Here is a 23,003-nt window from a genome sequence, read left to right on the forward strand (position 1 = left end):
GCCGCCTCTGCAGCCCCTCGGCCGCCAGGGGGCGCCCCGGCCCCGCCGCCCTGCCCCGTTCCCGCCATGCGGCGGCTGCCGCTGCTGCTGCTGCTGCTGCCGGCGGCTCCCCGCCGCCCCGGGGCCGCCCTCCTATCGCACCGAGCGGCCGCCCGGGCCTCGCAGCCGGTGAGGCGCTAGTGGGGGGAGGAGGGAGTGGGCGAGCGGCGCGGCTCGCCCTTGGCAGCCGGAAGCGGGGCGGGACGGGCGGTCGGTCCCTTCCTGCGCGTTCCGCGGGCCGTACGGGAAGAGCCGCCTTCGCCGCTGAGACTTGTGGGTGGCTGCCGCCAGGCCGCGCCTCAGCCTGCGGGCAGGGCAGCGCGGAGAAGCTCCTCCATTTGTTGAGAGCGCGGTTTCTGAGTTGGAAGTGGCGACTTCGGGGATTCGGGGTGTTTGGTCGCTGCTGGGAGCGTTTGTAGCAGCGGGAAGAGCCCCGGTGCGATCCTGTGGCCGCTGCAGGGCTCTGCCCCGCAGGGGTTTGTCTCCCTCTGTAGTCCCGCCTGTGTCATCCCCTCGTCCCTTCGAGAAGCAAACGAGCGTTTCGTTTTGTACTAAAGCTCCTCGTACCTGGCTTTGCGATCCGTGCCGCGGCTCCTCTGCCGGGCAGCGCGTTCCGCGGGTACAGGAACCGATTTGAGACAGAAAAATCAGACCTTTGTATGCACTGTGGTGGTTAATATATTAAGAGACAACAGAAGTAACTCGGAGCTTAGCGGGTCCTTCAGGTTCTACTTTCTGTCAAGTGTTTCATGGAAGCATTTTGGTTGGAAGCGACCCATAAGATCATCAAGTCCAACCATGACCCAACTCTGGCACTAAACCAGGCCCCTAAGAACCTCATCTATATGCCTTTTAAACACTTCCAAGGGATGGTGACTCCACCGCTTCCCTGGGCAGCCTGCTCCAGTTTCTGTTCGGGAAGTACAGGTGTTCAGCGGGAGGAGAAGCAGGAGGAAGGGCAGTGTGGTGTGGGGAGGGAAATCTAGTAAATATTAGTCTTTCCCTTGGGGGTTTTCCTTCTGAATAGCACAAGTTTGCTGAGAAACCAAAAGTTCTTCACCTCCCTGCCTAAATAAAATACCAAATTTGCATTTCCCCCTAACTCTTGGAATAAATTAGTTATTGTAGAGCCTTGCAGCTCAGCTTCAGCTGACTTCTGTAATGATTTAAATTAATTTATTTCAGTTAAGCACATGGGTACATCTTGGCAGAGGTGATCATAGTGCATGATCATAATTGTGCCTTGCTTATTTTGTTTCTGGAACCACTGTACTATTAGTGTAGATGATACAGAAGAGGATATTATCAACAAGCTTTGAATGACCTCTTCACAGGTAGGGAAGAAGAGAGTACACTAGCTTAACTCGTTTGTTCTCTGAAATTCCTGTTACATCTTGGTCACATGCATGATGTGACCTTGATATTTGAGCACTGTAATATCACTGATACTAGCTTGATTTAAATTGATGAAGTGTTCTTTTAATAATTCTAGTGATAACTGGGGAGGGTTTCATTTGTTTGTTTTTGCTGCTTTTCTTTTTTCCTCCTTTCTCTGAAGCTGGAAAACAAAACAAAAGAGAAACTTCAAAAGAAGATTTGTCAGGTTGTTCTGGATCATTTTGAGAAGCAGTACATGGTGGAACTTGGAGATACATGGACAAGTGTCAGGTCTGTTGTTTTGAGGAGATGGGGGAGGGGTGTTATTTTTTTTTTTTAAGTAGTTAGTAGAATAACTCTCAAAAGAGTCATGGGCTTTAACAGCTGTTTTAGTTTATTTTCAGTTTAGAACTGCTGTAAATTGTGGAATAATAGAGGACTCAAACTTGGAATTTCTTTTGGTTTTTCTTTGACATGATTCTTCTGACATGATGAAGTTTCTGTTCTGTATGCACATGCAACTGTGAGGAGCCTGCCATCTTACATGTTTGTTGACTGTTTTGTAAAAAGGTGGTCCAAAAATCATCCCTTTATACTTAACAGCAGCTGCTCTTTGGCTTTTTTTTTTCCTACAGCTTTATTTTATCTTGAAAGACTGGAACAAAGATATTAGGAGAGAAGTACATCCCCTGATTTCTTTCATTAGAAGAAACTGAATGTTAATGACATGCACAGAAAAGGATATGACTTAATTTGGGTCTTGATCACTTTGGGTCAGCCACTAAAAAACTGGGTGTGGTATTGAGAGAACATATTCCCTTCCCCGCTCACTGGTGGTTGTCACTCACAGGAAAGCCAGCAGAAGAGCCCTTCAGGAGAAGTTCCCTGTTCAGCCTATATACTTTTCAACAGGAATTTGAAAAAAAGTAGTTGACTTTGACGTGAAGTGCATGAGGAGTGCTCTCAAGATCAGTGCCACATTACTTTGAAGTGAAAGGCATGTTAGGTGTTCAGAGTATTTGAAATTATGTGATTCCTTTGAGTGCCCTCTTTGGTTTAGCCTGTAAAAAGTAGTTTAAAATAATTATTTCCATGGTTAAAAATATTCCCGAGGAGTATTTTTTATAGCTAAATTAAAAAATACTGAGAGAAATTCAAAGGTCTGAAAAAGTGAACTATGAACAAACATGTTCCTACCATATAAGCACTGCTTTTTGCCTGCCTTCAAGGAATATCTATCAGTGTAAATTTTTCTGGCCCAATGTTTGCAGAACACAAAAGGAAATTTAGAAAAGAATGTATGTAAAAACTGCATTTTACAGTGCTGACTGGAATAACCATTGCAAAGCCAATGTGATTCTTTTTGTTGTGACATTTACAACTAATATTGCAGTTTTTCCTTGTCCCTAAGAAACTACTTTATAGTCAGAAAGAATGATATACTTCATTATTTATAACTTTTACAGTTATTTGTTAAAGAATAAGGGAAAATAGAGAATATCTTGTTTCAGAAGAAGTTAGTGTTATAAATACAATAATTACAGAAAATGGTAGATTGATTTCATCTGAAATTATTTTTCCTGCATGCTTTTCTTCATCATATCTAATCAAAATTATTCCTTTTTGATTGTACCAGATTGATCCAATGGTGGGATTATTACCCTCATGTAAGAAAAGGCTTCCTATGCTATGGAAAGCTCGTGTTATTTGCCAAGTTATTAAATAGCTTTTCCTTCTTTTTTTTTTTTTTTTTAAATCCAGAGATGTACTCACATACCCATTGTGCTGGCAGTATGCCATCCTCATGAACAAGTTCAGCCCGTCCGCTGAACTGGAGAGTACCTTGCGTGAGAAGGGGTGTCATCCTGCCTTTCAGGGCCCGTTGCCCTACCTTCCAGCGTCACTGAAGTGTTACATTAGAAGGACTCCTGGGAGATTTACCGCACAAAAACACCAGCCCGGTAAACTGAAAGAGTATTACCTGCTGAATGCTGCTTCACTGTTGCCAGTGCTGGCATTAGAAGTAAAAGATGGGGAAGATGTTTTGGATCTCTGTGCTGCACCAGGGGGTAAATCGGTGGCTCTGCTGCAGTGCGCCTATCCAGGTAATGTATCAAGATGCGGGTAGAAGCTGATCCCTGGCTTTGTGCCTGGGTTGTTTCAGTTGTGCTTGTTTTCTGTACAAGATTTGGATTGGGGGCAACAATTCATATTCCAAGTAGGTCCATGCTGTTTAGTAGGATTTTTATGAAGTCTCTTTACCTAAAAGAGGTTGCAAAATGCAGTAGTTATTTCAATACTGCAGACAGACAGACGAAAGCAGAGTAGCAGTATGTTTTTCTTCCTCCACTGGTTCCCTTACAGTTACTTCTGAAGAAGTTACTTAGAATCATGGAGATTTGTTGGCACAGGGAGGTAAGTAATCTGCAATCTTAGAATACTTGCACTTTTTTTTTTTTTTTCCCCTCTGCTAACTCACTGGTCAGTGCTGTGCAGAGAATATAAGTGAGTTTATGTGTACTGATGTAAAGCAGAGCATAACAAATTAAATGTGCAAGATCAAGGGAGAAAGTTTATGATGAGGAATTTGTCTATATAAGGGCTTAATAAGCTCTGTGTCTTAATCCACCCAGATATTGCAGAAGGGCACTAAGATAATCACAGTGTTTAGAAGGCAACAGCAAGTAGTAGCTCAGTTCTTCCAGGCCAGGAAGCAAGCTGTGATTGCTGTTTCCAAGTTTATATGTTAGTTTGGGTAATAATTGTCTCAGACTCTTCAAGCACCTTACCTTGTTACTGATGAGGCCATTGCTATAATCACCTGCACCTGGTGATTACAGCTGGTTCTCCCTCCCTCTTGTAGAGGAATGAGGTGATGCCACTGAGCTAAATTAAATGTGGATTGCCCTTTCAAAAGGTTTGAAAAAAACCCCAACTTTTGTCACATGGCTGACTCTGAAGATACCAGATTGTTGCTGAGAACCTAAGATGTAAGATAGTTGATTCTTAATATATCTCAGCGGATGCTAAGATGTACCATATTGTGTGTGGCAAACAGGGTGTAGGACAACCTGTGAAGACATGAAAATAGTGATTTTATTAAATTAGAAAACAGGACTAAGATGAAGAAAATATCATGCTGGTGTTTCTGGTCTGGGTTACAAGCAAGAATGATGTTTCTTCTGAAAGGATAACTATTCTGGCTACATTGTTAAAAATAAATGCAACCAAAAGGCTTTTCTGAAAACAATTCTGGCTCAAATTTCAAATAAATCATAGCATCATAAAATCATTTTGGTTGGAAGAGACCCTTAAGATCACCAAGTCCAAACATTAACCTGATGCTGCCAAGTCCACCACTAAACCATGTCCCTAAGTGCCTCATCTATATGTCTTTTAAACACTTCCAGGGATGGTGATTCAACCACTTCCCTGGGCAGCCTGTTCCAATGCCTGACAACCCTTTCTTTGAGGAAATTTTTCATAATATCCATCTAAACCTCCCCTGGCACAACTTGATGCCATTTCCTCTTGTCCTCTCACTTGTTACCTGGGAGAAGAGACCAACACCCTCCATGTTACAACCTCCTTTCAGGTAGTTGTAGAGAGTGATAATGTCTCCCCTCAGCCTCCTTTTCTCCAGGCTAAACAGCCCCAGTTCCCTCAGCAGCTGCTCATCAGACTTGTACGCGAGGCCCCTCACCAGCTTTGTTGCCCTTCTCTGAACTCTGAAATAAGTGATTGGGCTGCTCAACTTATTTAAAAGGCAACTGATTAATTAACAACATTTATAGATTGTTCTGTAGGAGCATGTTGAAATTTACTCAGGTTTATAAAAATTCAGCAGTGTTTTATAAAATGTACAATAATACAAGTACATAAGATGTAAACTCTATGGCAGTCTTGACAAAGCAGTAGAACTTCTGCAATCAGTGTAAAACAACAAAATAGAAAAAGCATAAAGACTTAGAGTGTTTACTTCATTTTTTTAATTTTCTAAGGTCAGTTTCACTGTAATGAATATGATGAATTGAGGTCAAGATGGTTGAAACAGACAATAGAATCCTTCATCCCGGATCCTTTGGTAAATTTAATAAAAGTCTCTAAACTGGATGGTAGACAGATTGGAGATCTTAAGTCTGAATCATACGACAAGGTAACATTTTTACTTATTAGCAAATGATATTTCTGCATTGTGCTTCTTCTGATGTTGCTGTCTTTAACTTTTTTTTTTTTTTTTCTGGCCCCCACCAAAATATCTGACCTATCAAGGGTTGTGTACAGGATTTGCAGAGCCTCAGGAATCTCTTTTTAAGCCTGTTGTGCATTTGTTCTTGTGTTAGTGAGAGCTGTTCAGGTAGAGGGTACTTTTGGAGCAGTAATTTCTTATCTTCTCTCTTCCCCTCAAAACTCCATAAAAACATGGAAAATAACAATTAGATCATTTCTGCCCCTAAAAGGGAAAATAGGAAGGGTGTTCTAAGTGTTTGCAGAAGTAAGTTGAGTAGATTTTTGGCATGCAGTGTTCAGAAAGTGAATATCTTTATTGTGAAGTTTGTTATTGTTTTTTATTTGTTATGTAGGTACTGGTTGATGCTCCTTGTTCAAATGACAGAAGTTGGCTATTCTCTTCTGATATTCAACAAGCTACACTTAGACTAATACAAAGGAAAGAGTTATCTTGTCTACAGTTCCAGCTGCTAAGGTGAGAAGTGCAAAGCTATTAAAGAAGCTTTTCACAATTAAGACAAATTGCACAAGGGCAAGATTTTCCATGTTTAGTAACCAAAATCAGGTTTCACTGTGCAAAAATGTGATGAATATGTTGTTGCAATTGCTGTTTAAAGAGTTAATCTAGATTAATGTGATTATGGAAATTTTTGTTGGGTAATCTAAGCAGTGAGGCCTGGGTCTTCTACTACTGTACTGCTGTACAGTCCTGTTAACTCACTTATTCATGTGTGTCCATTTTCAGATGACTCAGAACAGTCTGGTACCACATCAGAATATTTTCAGTGGACACAGCTAAAGTGGTTTCAGATATATTCTTCAGCTGAAGCAAAACCACACATATCATTTGTAGTAGGTTTTTGGGGTTTTTTTGGTTCTTTTTTTTTTGTTTGTTTGTTTAACTGTGAAAATGTTCTATAAACCTGCTAAGCTGGGCATTCTTTCCCAAACTCCTTTTGCTGCTGCTTTTGTCATTCTTTGACAGAATTATCCCTTAAAGTTCTTTATTACAGTATTTTTGATAATTGAAGATGGATTACCAATCATCATTTAGGTTATTAGTTAATGCTGCTTCAGAGTTTGTTTTCTAGGCTGTTTATATGAAGAGATTGAGTCTACTATTGCACACTCCTACATGTTGCTTGAATTTAATACCCATTTGACTATTTGTAGCACAGAAAGACTACTGATCATAATTGACAGGAGAAAAAAATTAAGAGTGTGCGGTTTGGTCGGGTAGTGAGAATGGTTTGTTTTTGAAGAATGTCCACCCAATATTCCAAATCAAGGTTGGAATGTATTACACTTTTCAGTGATACCGGCCACAGGCCATCATTTGTGAAACATCTCAAACTCTACAAGTTTTTCACAAGGCGACAGCGGGGGAGTGACTTCCCAATAATACCTTCTAGACTTGAGTTTTTTTTGCAAAGTGACAGTTGTGCTTGAAGTCCATCTGTCAAAGCAAATTGAGGGAAAAAATAACCTATTATAAAAAAAAAAAAAACAGAGGAAAGTTTTATGGCAAGCTCCCATTGCAACAGTTCAAGATATTTTTTGCCTGACTTCCAGTTGAAAAAGGCCCAGCAGAAGCCTGTGATTTATAACAGAAATATGAGTATCTTATTGCAGTAATGCATCATGTCACCCATTTCCTTTGAAGAAATCAATCACATTTAAAATGCTGACCTGTTTCAGTTTTCCGTTTTCAATATTTGACATATAAAATCCAATTTGTGAACCTCTACCAAAAGAAAGTATATATCATGCGGAGAAATTTTGAGAATTCGCATAAATCACTCCAGATTGTAATCTTGAAGTGGAGAACTCATGACAACAGGAACCTTGTTGTTTGTTTTGTTTTGTTTTGTTTTTTTTTAAGATGTTCCTGTCAGCCCAAATCAGATTTAATTGAATTATTCCTAAATCAAGAAGACAACATTGTTTCTGTCAGAAGTATTCTTTAGTATAGTAGCAGCAATAGGAATTAGATTTGTAACGACAAAATACTTTTGATACGTAAGTTGCAGTAAAAGGATGGTAATTTCAATTTCATTGCTCAACATAGGTCTGAGTAGTTCTGTAGATTAATCAATCTATTTTTATGTGCACTGTAAATTTTTTTTTTTGTCTTTTAAAAGATTTTGGAGCATATGAAATAAATGGTTAGGTTGCAAATTTAGAGATTACAAGCTTTATCAGGTTAAACATTTCACATATACTTAGTAGATTATATAGATGTCGACTGTATTTTTATTTTTCCTTTTATCTGATCACTTTAAAATGAACTTCCAATACTAATGGCATCTCAGGTTGTGTGTGAAAGGGAAAAAGGAAAGGATAAACTGAGTCCAGGAAAGGGGAAATGATTCACACAAGTACATTAGGATTTTGGTGAAACTGAAATTGTGGAATGTTACCCTATTCAAGCCTTCGTTTTATGGCTAGGGTGCATAATTATAAAGAAAAAACTGACCTGGAATCCCATCTCTGATACTTCCAGTAGTATTCAGGGAGGCTGATCCTCCATTAATCCAGCTGTACTGCATTTTTTGTGATTCAGCTCATGCAAAGGTACCTTTGGCTTAGCTGTTCAGGTTACCTGATGCCTTGTGCTTGAGGGTGTTTCTCACCTCTGTTCCTGTATCTGTAAAACAAAAACAAGTATAAAGCTGTATCTGAGCAGTTTTGTTGAGAATAGTGTCTAAGTGGTGTAGCGACCTGCTGCACTATGTAAACACACACAAGCCTATGGGGCCAGACAGTATATGTCCAAGGATTCTGAGGGAGCTGGCAGAGGTGATCACCAAGCCACTTTCTGTCCTTTGTCATCAGGCCTGGCTAACCAGGGAGATCCCAGTTGACTGGAAGTCAGCAACTACGACACTCATCTAGAAGAAGGGCTGGAAGGAGGATCCGGGGAAATTATGGGCCTGTCAGTCTGACCTCCATGCCAGGGAAGGTCATGGAGCAGATGATCTTGAGTAACATCACACAGCATGCAAAAGACAGTGGAGCAATCAGACCGAGTCAACATGGGTTTATGGAAGGCAGGTCCTGCTTGACCAACCTGATCTCCTTCTATGACAAGGTGACCTGCTTAGTAGATGAGGGAAAGGCTGCAGATGTTGTGTACTTAGACTTCAGTAAAGCCTTTGACACAGTATTCCACAGCATTCTCCTGGAGAAGATGGTGGCTCATGGACTGGATGGGTGTACTCTATGATGGATAAAGAACTGGCTGGAAGGCTGAGCCCAGGCGGTGCTACAGACTTGGGGAAGAGTGGCTGGAAAGCTGCCTGGCAGAAAAGGATCTGGGGGTGTTGCTCAACAGTCAGTTGAACATGAGCCAGCAGTGTACCCAAGTGGCCAAAAAGGCCAACAGCATCCTGGCTTGTATCAGGAATAGTGTGGCCAGCAGGACCAGGGAAGTGATTGTGCCACTGTACTCAGTGCTTGTGAGGCCCCACCTTGAATCCTGTGTTCAGTTTTGGGCCCCCTGCTACAAGAAAGACATTGAGGTGCTGGAGAGAGTTCAGAGAAGGGTGACAAGGTTGGTGAGGGACCTGGAACTCAAGTCTTATGAGGAGCAGGTGAGGGAACTGGGGTTGCTCAGTCTAGAGTCACAGAGGCTGAGGGGAGACCTTATCGCTCTCTACAACTACCTGAAAGGAGGTTGTAGCATGGAGGGGGTTGGTCTCTTCTCCCAAGTAGCAAGTGAGAGGACAAGAGGAAATGGCGTCAAGTTGTGCCAGGGGAGGTTTAGATGGATATTATGAAAAATTTCCTCAAAGAAAGGGTTGTCAGGCATTGGAACAGGCTGCCCAGGGAAGTGGTTGAATCACCATCCCTGGAGGTGTTTAAAAGATGTGGCACTTAGGGACATGGTTTAGTGGTGGACTTGGCAGAGTTAGGTTAATGTTTGGACTTGGTGATCTTAAGGGTCTTTTCCAACCCGAGCAATTCTAAGTATCATGTGATTTGAAGATGAAGCTTAAAGTATAAGGACCAAGCATTATTTCAGTTTAGGAGTAGTATTAAGTTTAAGGATAACACATAAATAAAAAGAATGAAATGCAAAGGAGAGATCAGTTTTCATTTCTATCAAGTGACACTCAGCCCAAAATTAGGGATTCCCTTTTCTTAATTAAGGAAACTTTAACCTTTTAACCTTGTAATCTGTTTTTCTGGGTTTGGTTACCTTGCACTTTGTTGTTGTTTGTTGGGGTTTTTTAGTGTTTTGGTGTTTGTTCTTGTTTTAGCAGATAACTTGGAGGGGAAGCTGGGAACATCAGAGAGGAAATGAAGGAAGTATTTTTTTGCAATACAGTGTAATTTAGAGGCTTCAGAGAATTAAGATGTGCAAGAAGTGTTGAAACTTGATACAATGATCTTCCCACTACAGCCTGAATAGAATCTGAAATGTAAATAATGGCATAAATGCTGAACAGAAAATTTTATAAGCAGTGAGGGCACCACTGATTTGAAGGAAATTGAGATTGTAATGATTGTTAATACCAAAACCAAAGCATCCCTGCTGAGTGCTATAATCCAAGAACACACTGCAAATCTTGTTATTATTTGGAGTGTTCATGCAGAAAACAAATTGCAGTGTAAGGAAAGAATGTTCATTTCCTGATACTGTATGCTAGTACAAAATGCGGTAGTTCCTGTAAGTGAATTTACCAGTGTTATCAGTTCTCAGATAGAAATTAAATTTTGGGTTAAGCCCGAGTACGTAAGAACTTAGTGGTGAAACACAGTTGTTGTAATTATTCCTACACCAGTTACTGCAGCTGAAAGAAACCGTGTTAGGGTTCAGCTGGAAATAAATCCAACAGGATATGTTTAGAAAATGCAGCAAAGGCATTCAGACTACTGTAACTCTTCTATACACAACCTCTCTCAGTAATTAAAAAACTCTTAATTGGTGTTTAATAGAGTTCTGGTTCATAGGAGCTCAGGCTGACTTTAAAAGATACATATTGGCTGACTTTCCTTTATTACCTCTTTTTCTTCCTAGTAGTTAGCTACAAGGGAGATAATTTTGAATACCTAACACATGCACATGCAAATAGATTTGGGGGAGTTTGGGGTACGTGGGAAGTTTGAATTGTGCATTGGATTAGTAGTGGCAAAATAATCCATACAAAATGCTCATTTTCATAGTTGATCTCTTTCGAGTTGTATGTATTCTCATTTTTCAAAACTCAGGATGAAGCATTAAATTTGGAGGGAGAAATACAGGAAACTCTACTCTTCATAGTTAATGAAATATTTAAATCCCTGTTTGCTTATAAATATAATGATTTTTAAGGAACTATGTCTGGTTCTGTGTAACATACGTATCTTCTCTTTCAAATGCTCTGCAAGTGGAGTGCAATACTGAGAGAAAGGTAATGTTTACTTTGTATAAAGAGCATTTTTCCTTTGGATATCAATCATAACATGGTATTTGAAATTGTCAGTCTTTTTCAGTGGAAGGTTACCAAAAGTTTGGTTTGTTTTTTTTTTTCTTTCTCACTGAATAATTTGGGAGGTAGGAGAGCTCTGCACATGCTCTTACTTGGTAGGAGAAATAAAAAGCACTCAAATATTCTGAACTTATTTTTCTGAATTAAAGGGTACTTAAACCATTAGTTAATGTCATATGTAAGTAACCAGCTGTTGTGTAAGCGTCTTCATAAAGCTTTTAATTGGTGTTTGTCTTGGTGCTTCAGTCCCAGGCTTCACTGGGGCAGAGACTGCTGATTGTGCAGCCACTTTGTGTGCTGGTTTACCAGGCTGCACATGTGGGAATTAAAATGGGATTGACATTTTCCCCTAAGTCATCAGATAGAATTGACAACTTAGGTCTCTAAAGGCTAATTTAGATGCCACAGGACCAGCTTTATTTTCTCCAGTCCAGACCTTTGAAAATATATCTTAGAATAAATGATAAAACTTCTGGTGAAAATATAGGATACTAATATAACAAACCTTAAGTAATAATCAGCTCTGTTTTCTCTGGCATGTGAAAATAAGTGATGTGGTTCCATAGAATACATACAGTCTTAAATTTATTTATTGAAAAAATCTTTTTCACATAGTGTGTATTAGATACTGTGATTTACTAGAAAAATCCTGGTATTCCTCCTACTGCATTCAGTGTCACCTCTGTGTTTTTACTGAAATGCACAGTTTTCTACATGTAGCTACAAGAGGAATTTTGTGCACTTAATTGTGGGGTTTTTTGTTGTTTTAAAGTCAAAGAATTTTTTTGTAAATACACTATAATATGTTTAGCATATGGGTACCATTGTACCATTTCTGCTTTGGTTAAGACAAAAGCCTTTATTGTGTCTAATGATGAAGTAAAAAAGAAGATACTCATAATTAGCTCTTTGTGTCCTACCCAGGCAAAGAGATTCAGTTTCGTTTGTGATTTGCTACTGGTGAAAAAAAATCTCAGCCTTTAGTGTTCATTGCAGAGACAGTGTCTTGAACCCTTAAAAAAATTACCATCATAAAAGTTGCTTGAGTTTTAGTGTTAGGCATTGAAGGGATGGCAAGGCTGAATGTCACGGGGCAAGGAGAAGCACGAGAGTGTCCCTCCAGAAATGTGGCAGCTGTCTTGTGCTACAGATTTCTGTTCCGGTGTGGGCTGGGTTCCTGTGTAGGAGCTCGCTGGGTGAAGTTTGGAGATGTTCTGGAGTAACCTGAGGGAACTCTGAACCTTGGCACCAGAGGAGGAGGGGTGAGGTGAGGAAGGAAGTTAAGTAGATGCCATTTTCTGTGTAGAAGTGAAAGAAGGCACATAGGAAAGTGGAGAAAATCACACTAAGGATTGCTTCATCACATTGTTCTTCAGCTCTTACCCTGGAATTTTTCCCTTTGCTCATCTGTAGCAGACCATTTAATCCCCTCATTATCCATAACTGTCTAGTCAATTAGCTCCACTAGGAATTCTGTAGAATTGCAGCTGCTGGACCAACAAATCTTCTGTGGGTGACACCTTCTTTAACCACTTTGCATCTTGGAAAAACTGAATAGTTTATATAGACTGCTGACCCCAGGCTCCAAACTGGCCGTGCTGTTCAGGGTGTTTTACTGGGCAAACCAGGTTCCCTCTCTCTGCATCCTTTCCCCTCTGGATGAAAGTGGTTAGATACCTGCTGACTGAACAGATAGACCTTATTTTTTGTTCTAATTTTTTATGCTTAAATGTGGCATGTTTGTGCTGTGCCATTCCCTGAAACACTGTTGGTTATATTGCTTAAGGTATGAGTCGTTTTACTGAGTTTTTTAGACTCATGGTTGGTTTGGATTTCTTCACAAAGAGTGCTGTGGCCATCATTGTGACTCCATTTTGTCTTCCATCGGAGATGTTCAAATAAATAGTCTCTGATTTTAAGTACTGCCTAGTTGCTTAAGCCTTTGTCTGCACCCTGTGATCAACTTACAGATCAAGTCCTTCATGGTATGTTGCAAAACAAAGTTTATTGAATTAATAAATAAATGCACAAATAAACAAAGAAGCTATCCAGCAGCCAGGTAGCTGGTTTGGGATCACAGATTTAAATTCAGACTCAAATTTTTCTTTAATTTCAACTTCAGTCCCTTCTGTGTATGTGTGTCCTTCATAAGCTGTAATGAAAAATGTTAACTCCAAAGCGATGTGACAGTCTGTCGCACAAAGGGCTTCAAAGGTCTTTTGTTCTCCCTTCCATAGCTGAGAAGGTTCTGCTTGGGCTATATATGTTTTTCTTCTTGTAAATAAGGAGTTTAAGTTGGGAAGAGTTGGACCTCTGAGAGTGTGTAAGGCAAGAATGTAGTTCTGGGATGACTAGAATGACAGAAGGGTTGAAGGTTTGTCACAGCAGGAGAAGTGGGCTACCTCTGACTCTTGGAGGCTGGCCAGCTAGAAACAGCCTTGCTGCTGATGGTACTGGGTGTGCTGAAACCTGGCAGATGAGTGTGCAAGGCAGCTGCAACTTTGAGAGGGGAAGAAAAATTCTTGAGCCTTCTGTTGACACTTGTGGCACTTAAGTCTGATAATGGGAAATAAACCAACCTGTTATCATCACAAGGGCACTGCAGTTCTGGTGTTGTGAAGAATATCACACAGCCGTGTGTTAACAGGACGAGTATTTCAGAAGTCACCATGCGTTCGACGAGAAAGCTCAGTAACGTTAAACTGAAGATTAAGTCTTTGCTTTAGCATAATTTAGAATTGTTTGCTATAGAAATGCTATTTATCAGAATTTTGGGAAGAGATTGTGGCTACAGCAGTACAGGTTGGGGTTTTGGAGTTTATGGTGGTTTGCGGGTTTCTTGGTGGGGTTTGTTGTTATTTTTGTTGGTTGGTTGGTTTGTTTTTGTGGCTGTGTCTACATTAATTAATACTTCAGTTTAATGCTGAAAAAAAGCAGCTCACTTTATGTTTCTCCTTTTGCTACCATGATTATTCTGAACTGCAATGTCTCTCTAGTGTAGCAAAGCTTACTCAGAGAAAAGCAGAAGCGGTACATGCCTGGGGTACAGAAAGGATACTTGAACCAGTGTCCCTGTCTCCTGTGCACCTCTGTCACAGCCCATCACAAAGTATTAAAAAAATTGATATTTTGGCGGAGGAGGAATTTCCTTATCATTTTGACTTGGTTTGGAGAAAAAAAACAGAACAAAACCCTTAACATGTAGGCCATATTACCATAATATGTTTGGACTCTTGTAAGAGGAAGAAGAAAATGTGTGATATCTTTCATCAGTGAAAAGAATAAGATTGAGGATAAAAGCAAATGCATCTTGAGATGCTTTGTTTCTTGAATAGTTTATAAAAGGGTTGGCAGTATTTATTCTGATCAGATATTATCTTGCATATTGAGCAGAAATACATCCCATTTGCCAAAAGATGGCACTATTGAAATGTTATATTATTTTAAAATGGCCCTAAAATATATGTAATCTTTTTACTTTAATACTGAAAATGGTTGAACGATTAATATAATTAATACTGACCCTTCCGATGGCATGCAACATAAACCCAAGCAGACGAGGAGTAGGCTGGACATGCAGGTGCTAACTGTGCTATGAAATTATTGTCTACCTGTTGTTAAAAGGATGTTTGAAACACTAAGACTTTTAGAATAAACAAAATGTCAGCGTATCGTGTTTAATTTTCTGTAAGTGTGAAAAATCCCCTTTTTGGGTTCTTGCTAACTATTTTGTAGTTGCATGTAAGGTTTTTTTTTTTTGGTTTGAGAGTTGTCATGTGGCTCTTGAGTGGTCTTTTTTTTCCCTGAGATATTAAATATTAAAATATTAAATAATTATACTCCAGTGTATTGTTAGCATCTTCTCCATTGCAAGATTTAATGTAAATCTTGAGAAACAAACTCAATAAAACTGTTTCAAAATCGTAGATTTCTTTTAAAAATCTTATGTACAGGTCTTGTGTAACCTTGTGTACAGGTCTTAGATGCTAAACAGGGCATGTCAATGGATTGTAGTACATTTCACCAATTTTAGTAATTTCTGCTAGGCCTTGACTATCATGGCACTAAACGAATAACCTCACCCTTCTGCAGTGGTGTAGTATGATATCATGCAACATAAAAGTTGAGTTAGACATGTCAGCTGCCAACAGTGGTGTTGCTTCTTTAGGGTCTTGATTGCAAGTACTAAGGGGTTGTCATGTTACTAAAACAAGAACGGTTATAGGGAAACGTGAACAAGTCATGATGCTCCAGGATGTGCTTTTAACACGTATTCTTATGTTTCTCCGTATGGAGCTTGAAACTTTGCAGTATTAGTGCCTGTTGCATGTAAAATTAATTATGGTAAATGTATTTACATGAATTTAAAGTTATAGCCAGAACTATATTTAAACTGAAAATTTTATTTCTTTAATAAATATGAAGATCATCTGTACTACTAAGAGAAAAAAACCTGCAGATTGGTTACCTTGAAGTAATGTATTTTATTTTTAAACAATGTATTATAATAAGAGGAAGGTGAAAAAATACTTTAGGGTCTTCTGCATTCTATGTATATATATATATTCTATAGCATTCTTTTTGTTCATTCTAGATTTGGAGCCCCTTTTTGCAAGTTACAAAGTACCTTATAACAGGCACCAAATTCCTTCAGCTAAGAGTTAACCTTTAAGTAAGGATTTGGGGGATAATCAACATACCTAATGTAAGAGGAATCTTACTTTCTTAGATGGTGGAGTCATAGTAGCAGTGGTGGGTTCTGCTAGATGTCTATCACTTATGCTCCAGCTCTGACCCATCCCTGGCATAAGCATGTTTCCCTGCAGTGATTGTAGAGGAAGACCAGTCTTAAATTTATTTGCACAAATTCTCTTATGGATGGATTCTTTGTTGTGCTGATGACGAGGGGACCAGACTTCCTGAATCTGCTTAGCCCAGCACAGTATCACCCTGTGACTTTGAGCCCAGCACTTCTTCACTTTGAATTTTGCAGCTCAGTGCAAGTTCATCAAAAGCCAGGCACGGCTTAATAAGGGGTATGGCTGTCGGTTGACTTTGAATACAGCCACTGAAACAACTGTTGCTGAACTTGACAAGATGGATAGATACATTGATTAACCTTGCGGTGGAAAGTAATCCTCCTCAGATATTTTAATTCATTACTTAGCTTCAGAATAAAGATAACTGCACTGAGCAGCCTAACCTTTCTGGGTCACGGGCCGGTGAAGATTCCCAGGCTAAGGAGGCTTAGAGTTAAGGGATTTTTGGTGTGAGATTTTTCAGGATTTTGTTCAGAAACCTGTGTTACTTTTTCATCTGATGAATCATTGTGTCAATGACTCAGTTGTAGGAGCAGGTGCCTTTGAAAGTGTTGACTTGAATAGTTGTTACTTTATATATGGTAAAAAAAGGACACTTAGCAAGTGTCCAGGCTTTTAACCATGTCAGCTGTAGCTATGTCTGTGTTTCTGGTATTTACCTTTTCCACTTTTACATGGTAAAAATATTTTCTCACTTGTTTAAATGTTCACATAGTACCCATCTTATAGATAGGAAAGCAGTTGCCGTTGGCAGCTTCTATGAGTAAAATCTTCAGCTGTGCTAAGAGTACATCTTGATTGTCATGCAAAAAACACTTTCACATTTCCAAGACAACTAGCTTCCCTCTCATGGCTCAGCACTGCTGTATGCACAGAAAAGATGTAGCTGGAGAGAGAAATTCTATGAAAATTAGTAAAGTAGATGGTTTCTTATAGTACTTCTAAGACCAGCTCAACTTTGAGAGCCCATTTAGACTTCAGCCATGTTCTGAGTTCTAATGTGAAAGCTAGTAAGCAAGCAACTAATACACAGGGTAAAAAGTGTTTTTATGTTTTCCGGAGCTGGTAGGAGGCCAAGGAGACAGGATCAGTGTGCTGTTCTCTTGCTGGCTTGTTCATGAGAACAGAAGGTTGTACATTTTTGTTCTGCTTTATGATACTTACCTTCCATACATCTGGGTGCGCTGTTGTTGCTCAGACAGGCCAGAGGGCAGCAGCATAAGCCCTGGCCTTTCACAAGGACAGCTGCAGCCACAGCAGGATGACTGCAAGTGAGAAAGGTGGCTGGAGAGACAGTGGAGACAGCTTAGGGCCTCAGATCCAGAACTGGTGCCTCTGTAGCCTGCTGAGGAGTAGATGTGTCTTGGAATGCGGAGGGGAGGGAGGATGAATATCTGGAGCTGGGCAATTCAAACGCATGCTGGTAACTGCAGAATTTGAGAAAACAGGATTTGGAAGGGACGTGAGGATGGCACCTGCTCCTGTTTTACTGTCTCAAGGTGGCATTGTAAGTGTCGTCCCATATCAACTTGTGCCTAAGATGTTCTTAAACGTTTTTACAGACTCTAAAAAGCTACTCAGGTCTGAGATAAGCTTACAGTTTTGTGATAGCTTTAGCTAATTTTGGAAATATCCCCGAATGAACCCACTAGACCCAGTTAAACTGAAAGTATTCGGACAGTGTAAGTTCTCTAACATCCTTTTTACCAATAACAGGCTGACCTTGAACTGGTCACTAAATGTGCTAGCGATCTGCTTACTTTCTGTCTTTTTACTGAAGACTGATACAACAAAGGTATTAAACACTGATTTTTTTTCTTTGAGCATCATCTGTTGACAGAGCTCCTTCTCTTATGATAACTAAAATTGGAGTAGTATAGACTCCAGTAAAATACATATTTGGCTTGCTGATTAATGTAACCAAGACTCATAGAAGAAATGAGCAAAATATTATATACATTCCCCAGAGAAAAAGACTGGGTATGATACAAAGGAGTTTTCACCTGGGAAGGTGAACAGAGTTGTATCATCTCTATCTGAAACAGTCATTTGTCCTGGTGTTTCCTTATTATTTCAGACAGAACTTTCAGAGTAGCTTTGATCTGTGATCTGCTTTGATCCTGCTTGTGATGAGGCTTTTTTCTTCATTGATTTTTTTTTTTTTTTTCCTGAAAAGGCCCAATCCTGTTGAAAGGATTTGTCTTTTCCCCCTTGTATTTTCTTCTTTCCTTTCTCAACTGTTTTTGTTCAGAAATCACCCTTAGCAAGTTCTCAGCTTGTCTCTGGTGGAATTGCCATTTCAATGGCATCACATTTGTTTCCCTGGGCTTGGAATAAAGCTTGCTGCGTTGGGGGGGACTGCTCACCTTGTTTAGTTTGAGGATGTGGTTTTGTGGTTTCCTTTTTCCTTTCCTTTCCTTTCCTTTCCTTTCCTTTCCTTTCCTTTCCTTTCCTTTCCTTTCCTTTCCTTTCCTTTCCTTTCCTTTCCTTTCCTTTCCTTTCCTTTCCTTTCCTTTCCTTTCCTTTCCTTTCCTTTCCTTTCCTTTCCTTTCCTTTCCTTTCCTTTCCTTTCCTTTCCTTTCCTTTCCTTTCCTTTCCTTTCCTCCTTTTAATTTTTCCCTGTAGATTTTTTGGGGGAGGCTCAATAGAGTATGGTCAGTAATTCCTGCCAATCTAAGATTACTCTTTCTACGCAGCATGACAGTGTGTGTTTCATTGTGCTCCATGAGTCCATGCTTCCAGGATCTGCTCTGCCCTTGTGCACCTGCCACATTCCCAGTGACTCACTTGCAGTGCCCTGAGTACCTGCCTTGTTGTCTCTCAGATAGTCACAAGCTGAGTAACAGCATTAACCTGCTCAGATTCTCTTGTTTTTAAACAAAATAAGTGTTGTGTAGGGAGCAGTTCTATTTTGATGTGGTATTTCCTTCAGCCCAATACTATCTGTTCTCCAGAAGCAGTGAGGTGAACTGTTTGAATACTAGGTTACAACTCAGTCTTTGAGCCATTGTGTCCTTGAAGGCTCCAAAGCTGATGATTAAAAGGGATTACCTTAATAGAGCATTTTAATAGCAAATGAACTTCTAGCATAGCTGTATCTTTTAGTTACGTGATGGCACCCGATTTGAAGAATGCTGTTCTGCGGTGCAAGGTTTGGGGGTTTTCTCCTTAGTGCTTTAATTTGCAGTTAGTGAATGTGAATTGTGTATCTCATTTCTATACTTTCACAGGTTATATTTTATCTGTCTGAAAAAAGACCTTGCAGATCTGCTTTAATGGAAAGTAAATAGTCTATTCAACTCTATTTCTGTGAGGAAGTAAAAAAGAATCTCTTCTGTTCATCCACTAGCAGTCATGAAGCTTTCAGGAAACATGAAATCTTAAGCCGCTATTTTGCCTGTGTTTAGTAAAAAATTGTCAACAGGTTAATAGGTGAAGGGCATGTTAACAGACAGCATGATCCATCAAGAAGTCATATTTCCTTAGGAAATCAGTAGCTCAGTGAAACCCCTGAGTCCACTTACCTGCTAAAGAAGTTGCAGAATTTGCAGAAATGTTTTAAAGGTACAGCCCAGTTATTAGTTCAGGCTGTTAGTGCAACTGTACATTCTGATATTTTTTCACGCAAGCAGCTAGCAAAGTGTGATATCTAACTAGCACTTTTGGTGTGCTGTAACCCATTTTGTATGCGCAGTTGCAGCATTTTCCAGTTATGCGGTGCATATAAATGTTTGAAGTATATTCTGCAACTCTGAATGGACGCTGCTTTCTACTTGTCAGTGTTGTACAAAAAAATAACTTTAGTTAACTGTGTATACATTAAGAAATGAGAAAGCAAAATGCATACCAGCTAGTTTCCTGAGCTGTCGATTATAGGCTGTTAAGATGGTTTCGTTATTTTTCACATTTATATGTATACCTATTTATAACTCTAGATTTATAAGTCTTGCATGTTCCCCCTTCCCCTCGGTATGTCACGGCTTATGTTGATTTTTTTATTGTTGTTGTTATTTGCAGGTCTGCTATTAAAGCATTGCGTCCTGGTGGATCTCTGGTCTATTCTACATGCACGCTCTCGAAGGCAGAAAACAGCGATGTGATAAATCTCATTCTGCACTCCTGCAGTAATGTTATACCTGTAGACATAAGTGAAATGGCCAAAGCCCTTTCTCAGGAATTCACTTTTCTCACTGGCACACAACAGCATGAACTTCTGGTTCTCCCAGAGAAAGGGAGAGCATGGGGTCCAATGTATGTAGCTAAATTAAAGAAAATTTAGTCCATCTGATGCCTGTTAGTTTTTTAAAAGAGATATGTGATAAATTAATATTTATTTCTAATGTAGTATGTGTATATGAACAAGTCCAAGGCAACTGAATTTAGAGCATTGCAGTTTTGTGTCAGCTGCTGCCTAATAAAAAGGAAGCTGACACTTAGTGTAGCTTAAAATACCGGGTGTGCCTTTTGATGCAGACTTGTGAGCCTATGTGAAGTTCTTATGAAGTCAGGGGAGCTTTGTATCATTTTCAGGGTGATGCTCTTAGATGGATTTGCATCCTAGATAGAGGCATAATGCAGCAGGGCTTTTTGCATGGTTTTTTGATTTTACTTTTTAATTACTAATTTGGTTTTAATGCAGTATATTTTAAAATAAATGGTTCAGTGGTCTGAAGTCATGGAAATCCTGCATTCTTTCTCAGACACATCTAGAAATCTGTTTTCCTGTAAAAACTGATTTGTATGCAGTCTGTCATCTTAAGCGCTATTTCAGGCACTGGCAAAGCAGGTTTCCTATTTGCTAAGTTGTTTACTGGTTAAAAACTGTCTTTTGTTTACTATTGCAAAGGTCAACATCTATATTGACACCAGCTTTTTTTTTTAATGTATATTTGAGCCTACAAAAGTACAAATTGAAGGAGTAAATTACAATGAAACATCCTTAAGACAGTAGATTTAGATGTGTTTAGCTTTGGTACTCAGTTTGTTGCATAATACAGTACATCCATCAGTCTCTAGAGCACATATTTGAAAGCAGAATGATTAATAACCACAATAATAGCACAGTATTCAGAGAGTTTTGTTACATAATTACACTCATGACAAGCAAAACAGACTATCTGGAGAAGTGGCTTATCCACGGAGTTAAAAAATGTTACGTGAATTCGTGTATACAGAAAGAGTCCCAGTGAGAACATCTACTGATAATGTTTGTAGGTGTCCTCATTTCTGCTACACAGTGCTATAGATAAATATATAGACATATGTGCATATGTTCCTGCATATGCACATATAAACTTCTGATCTGTCAGTGCTTGAATTATGCCTATGAATGGATCACCTAACGGTGTATTTATTAGGTTGAATGTTTATCTTGAAGTAGAATTAAGCCTTTTCATTCCTTGCCAAGGAAAGAGGAGTCCTTTCTCTGATTGAAACTTACAATAGATGTTTTTAAGGAATAGTGTTTTAAAGAGCAGGTTTTTTTCTGGTAGATGAGTTGCTTATGTGGAAATGTGTGTGTGTAAGAGACTGTCTGCGTTTATATATTTCCTATATTTTGTGTGTACTACATCTCTATGTATACATGTAACTACAAGATTTTTACAATAACAAACACAATTTGTTAGTGCAGATTTGTTTGGGACTTTTTTTCTGAATACAAAAGAATATAAATTTGTGAATACTGGAAAAAAAACCACCAAATGGGTGATTTTGCACCTTGTTAACAAAGGCAGGAATAAAGTTCATCGCCTGAAGTCTTCTGTAAGGAGCTCTGTGTTACAATGCTGGAAATGCAGTAGTTCTACATTAAATTCTCCAGTGATTCTGTTGCTATGAGCTCAGAAATACTTGTTACAACTGTGACTGAGCTGCCTTTTGTCTCTGAAAAATTCGGTTGACTTTCCAATGCCTTTACTCTCCGCTCACCTTGTTACACTGATGAGCCTCAACTCTGCGTTCACAGCAGTTCTCTGTCCGCACGCCTGTGATCACGGAGCACTCAACATTTGTCCCCACTGAGCATGTGGCTGCTGGGAAGGTCCTGTCCCTAGAATCTAGAGCAGTGAGAGGGGAGCATGCAGAAGCACAGTACTTGAACTGAAGAAAATCTCAGTTGCTTAAAAGCAGATGCTGGTTTTGAGTGGCAGCTTTGTTTCTTCAGGTTTCTGTGACTATGAGGAGGATGGGCAGTTTGCCTTCTTGCTGCTGCACCTTTTGCTGAAGGAAATAAATGTATAAGGTACTCTGCCCCTTTGGTGCATGGTCTTCCATGGTTATCCTTTCTCCTGCTTTGTGATGAAAAATGTTTGAGGTGCCCCTGTGGTATTATATCGTCAGCAGTGTCTCTGAAAACTGAAGAGGATATAAAGCGTATGCAACTTGAGGCACAGAAGTTACTAATGTATGCAGATGATATTGTGTTACAATGAAAAGACCTAACAGCATCTGTCCCAGAAACATTAAATGTTATATCCAGATTTGAAGTCATCTCAGGCTACTGGATGAAATAACAATACCTTCGTCAAAAAGCTTTCCATCAGTTTTATTTGCCCTGTGGAAATTGAAATGGAAAGCCAACAATGTAACTTACTCAGGAATGGAATTGAAATACGTGGTTAAACTGAATGGTTGAGGAGAATGCAGGCTAGGTGATCAGAGAAAGAACAAAGGCAACTTTGAAAACTGAACTTCGCTCAGTCTCGGCGTATGGGCAGGTCCCTGTGAACTACATTACCTTAGACCTAAATTATGCAGCAGGGCCTCCTGATAAGTAGAAGCTGCACCGAGTTCTGCATAACCCTTTGCTGATCTCCTGGAATTTCTTTTCAGCTAGTCTGAAAATACATCAAAAAGGAAGGGAAAAAATTAGGCAGATTAATAAATAGTATTTATTTTGGTTTGGTGCAGATGAACACTAGTCCAGATCACTGTGGAGTTTTTCTGTTCTGATGGGTTCCGGCTGACGACAGGGATTTGATAAGCACATGTGGAGGGAGAAGGGGTGGGGAAGGGAAAAGCAGAAGGGATGGGAGGCATGCCTGTAGAGATAAGGGACAAGGTT

General features: G+C 39.6%; 1 protein-coding gene across 1 annotated transcript; it reads left to right on the forward strand.

Annotated features, from left to right (window-relative positions):
- Positions 1 to 50: 50 nt before the first annotated feature.
- NSUN3 (NOP2/Sun RNA methyltransferase 3) lies at positions 51 to 22,189 on the forward strand. The gene is made up of 6 exons (XM_065829279.2): positions 51 to 168; positions 1,598 to 1,707; positions 3,178 to 3,521; positions 5,418 to 5,572; positions 6,000 to 6,121; positions 19,958 to 22,189. Exons 1-6 carry the CDS (start codon positions 67 to 69, stop codon positions 20,217 to 20,219), a joined length of 1,095 nt encoding a protein of 364 aa, XP_065685351.2. The 5' UTR covers positions 51 to 66; the 3' UTR covers positions 20,220 to 22,189.
- The last annotated feature ends 814 nt before the right edge of the window (positions 22,190 to 23,003 follow it).

The sequence above is a fragment of the Patagioenas fasciata genome, chromosome 1 (assembly GCF_037038585.1).
Source record: "Patagioenas fasciata isolate bPatFas1 chromosome 1, bPatFas1.hap1, whole genome shotgun sequence".
In the NCBI taxonomy this organism is placed as follows: Eukaryota; Metazoa; Chordata; class Aves; order Columbiformes; family Columbidae; genus Patagioenas; species Patagioenas fasciata.

Excerpts from the sequence above, each read along its gene's own strand:
- NSUN3 (XM_065829279.2), top strand. The coding sequence starts at position 67 with ATGCGGCGGCTGCCGCTGCTGCTGCTGCTGCTGCCGGCGGCTCCCCGC. Across the intron at positions 5,573-5,999 it reads AGTCTGAATCATACGACAAG|GTACTGGTTGATGCTCCTTG; the intron begins GTAACATTTTTA and ends TTTGTTATGTAG. Across the intron at positions 6,122-19,957 it reads CTACAGTTCCAGCTGCTAAG|GTCTGCTATTAAAGCATTGC; the intron begins GTGAGAAGTGCA and ends TGTTATTTGCAG.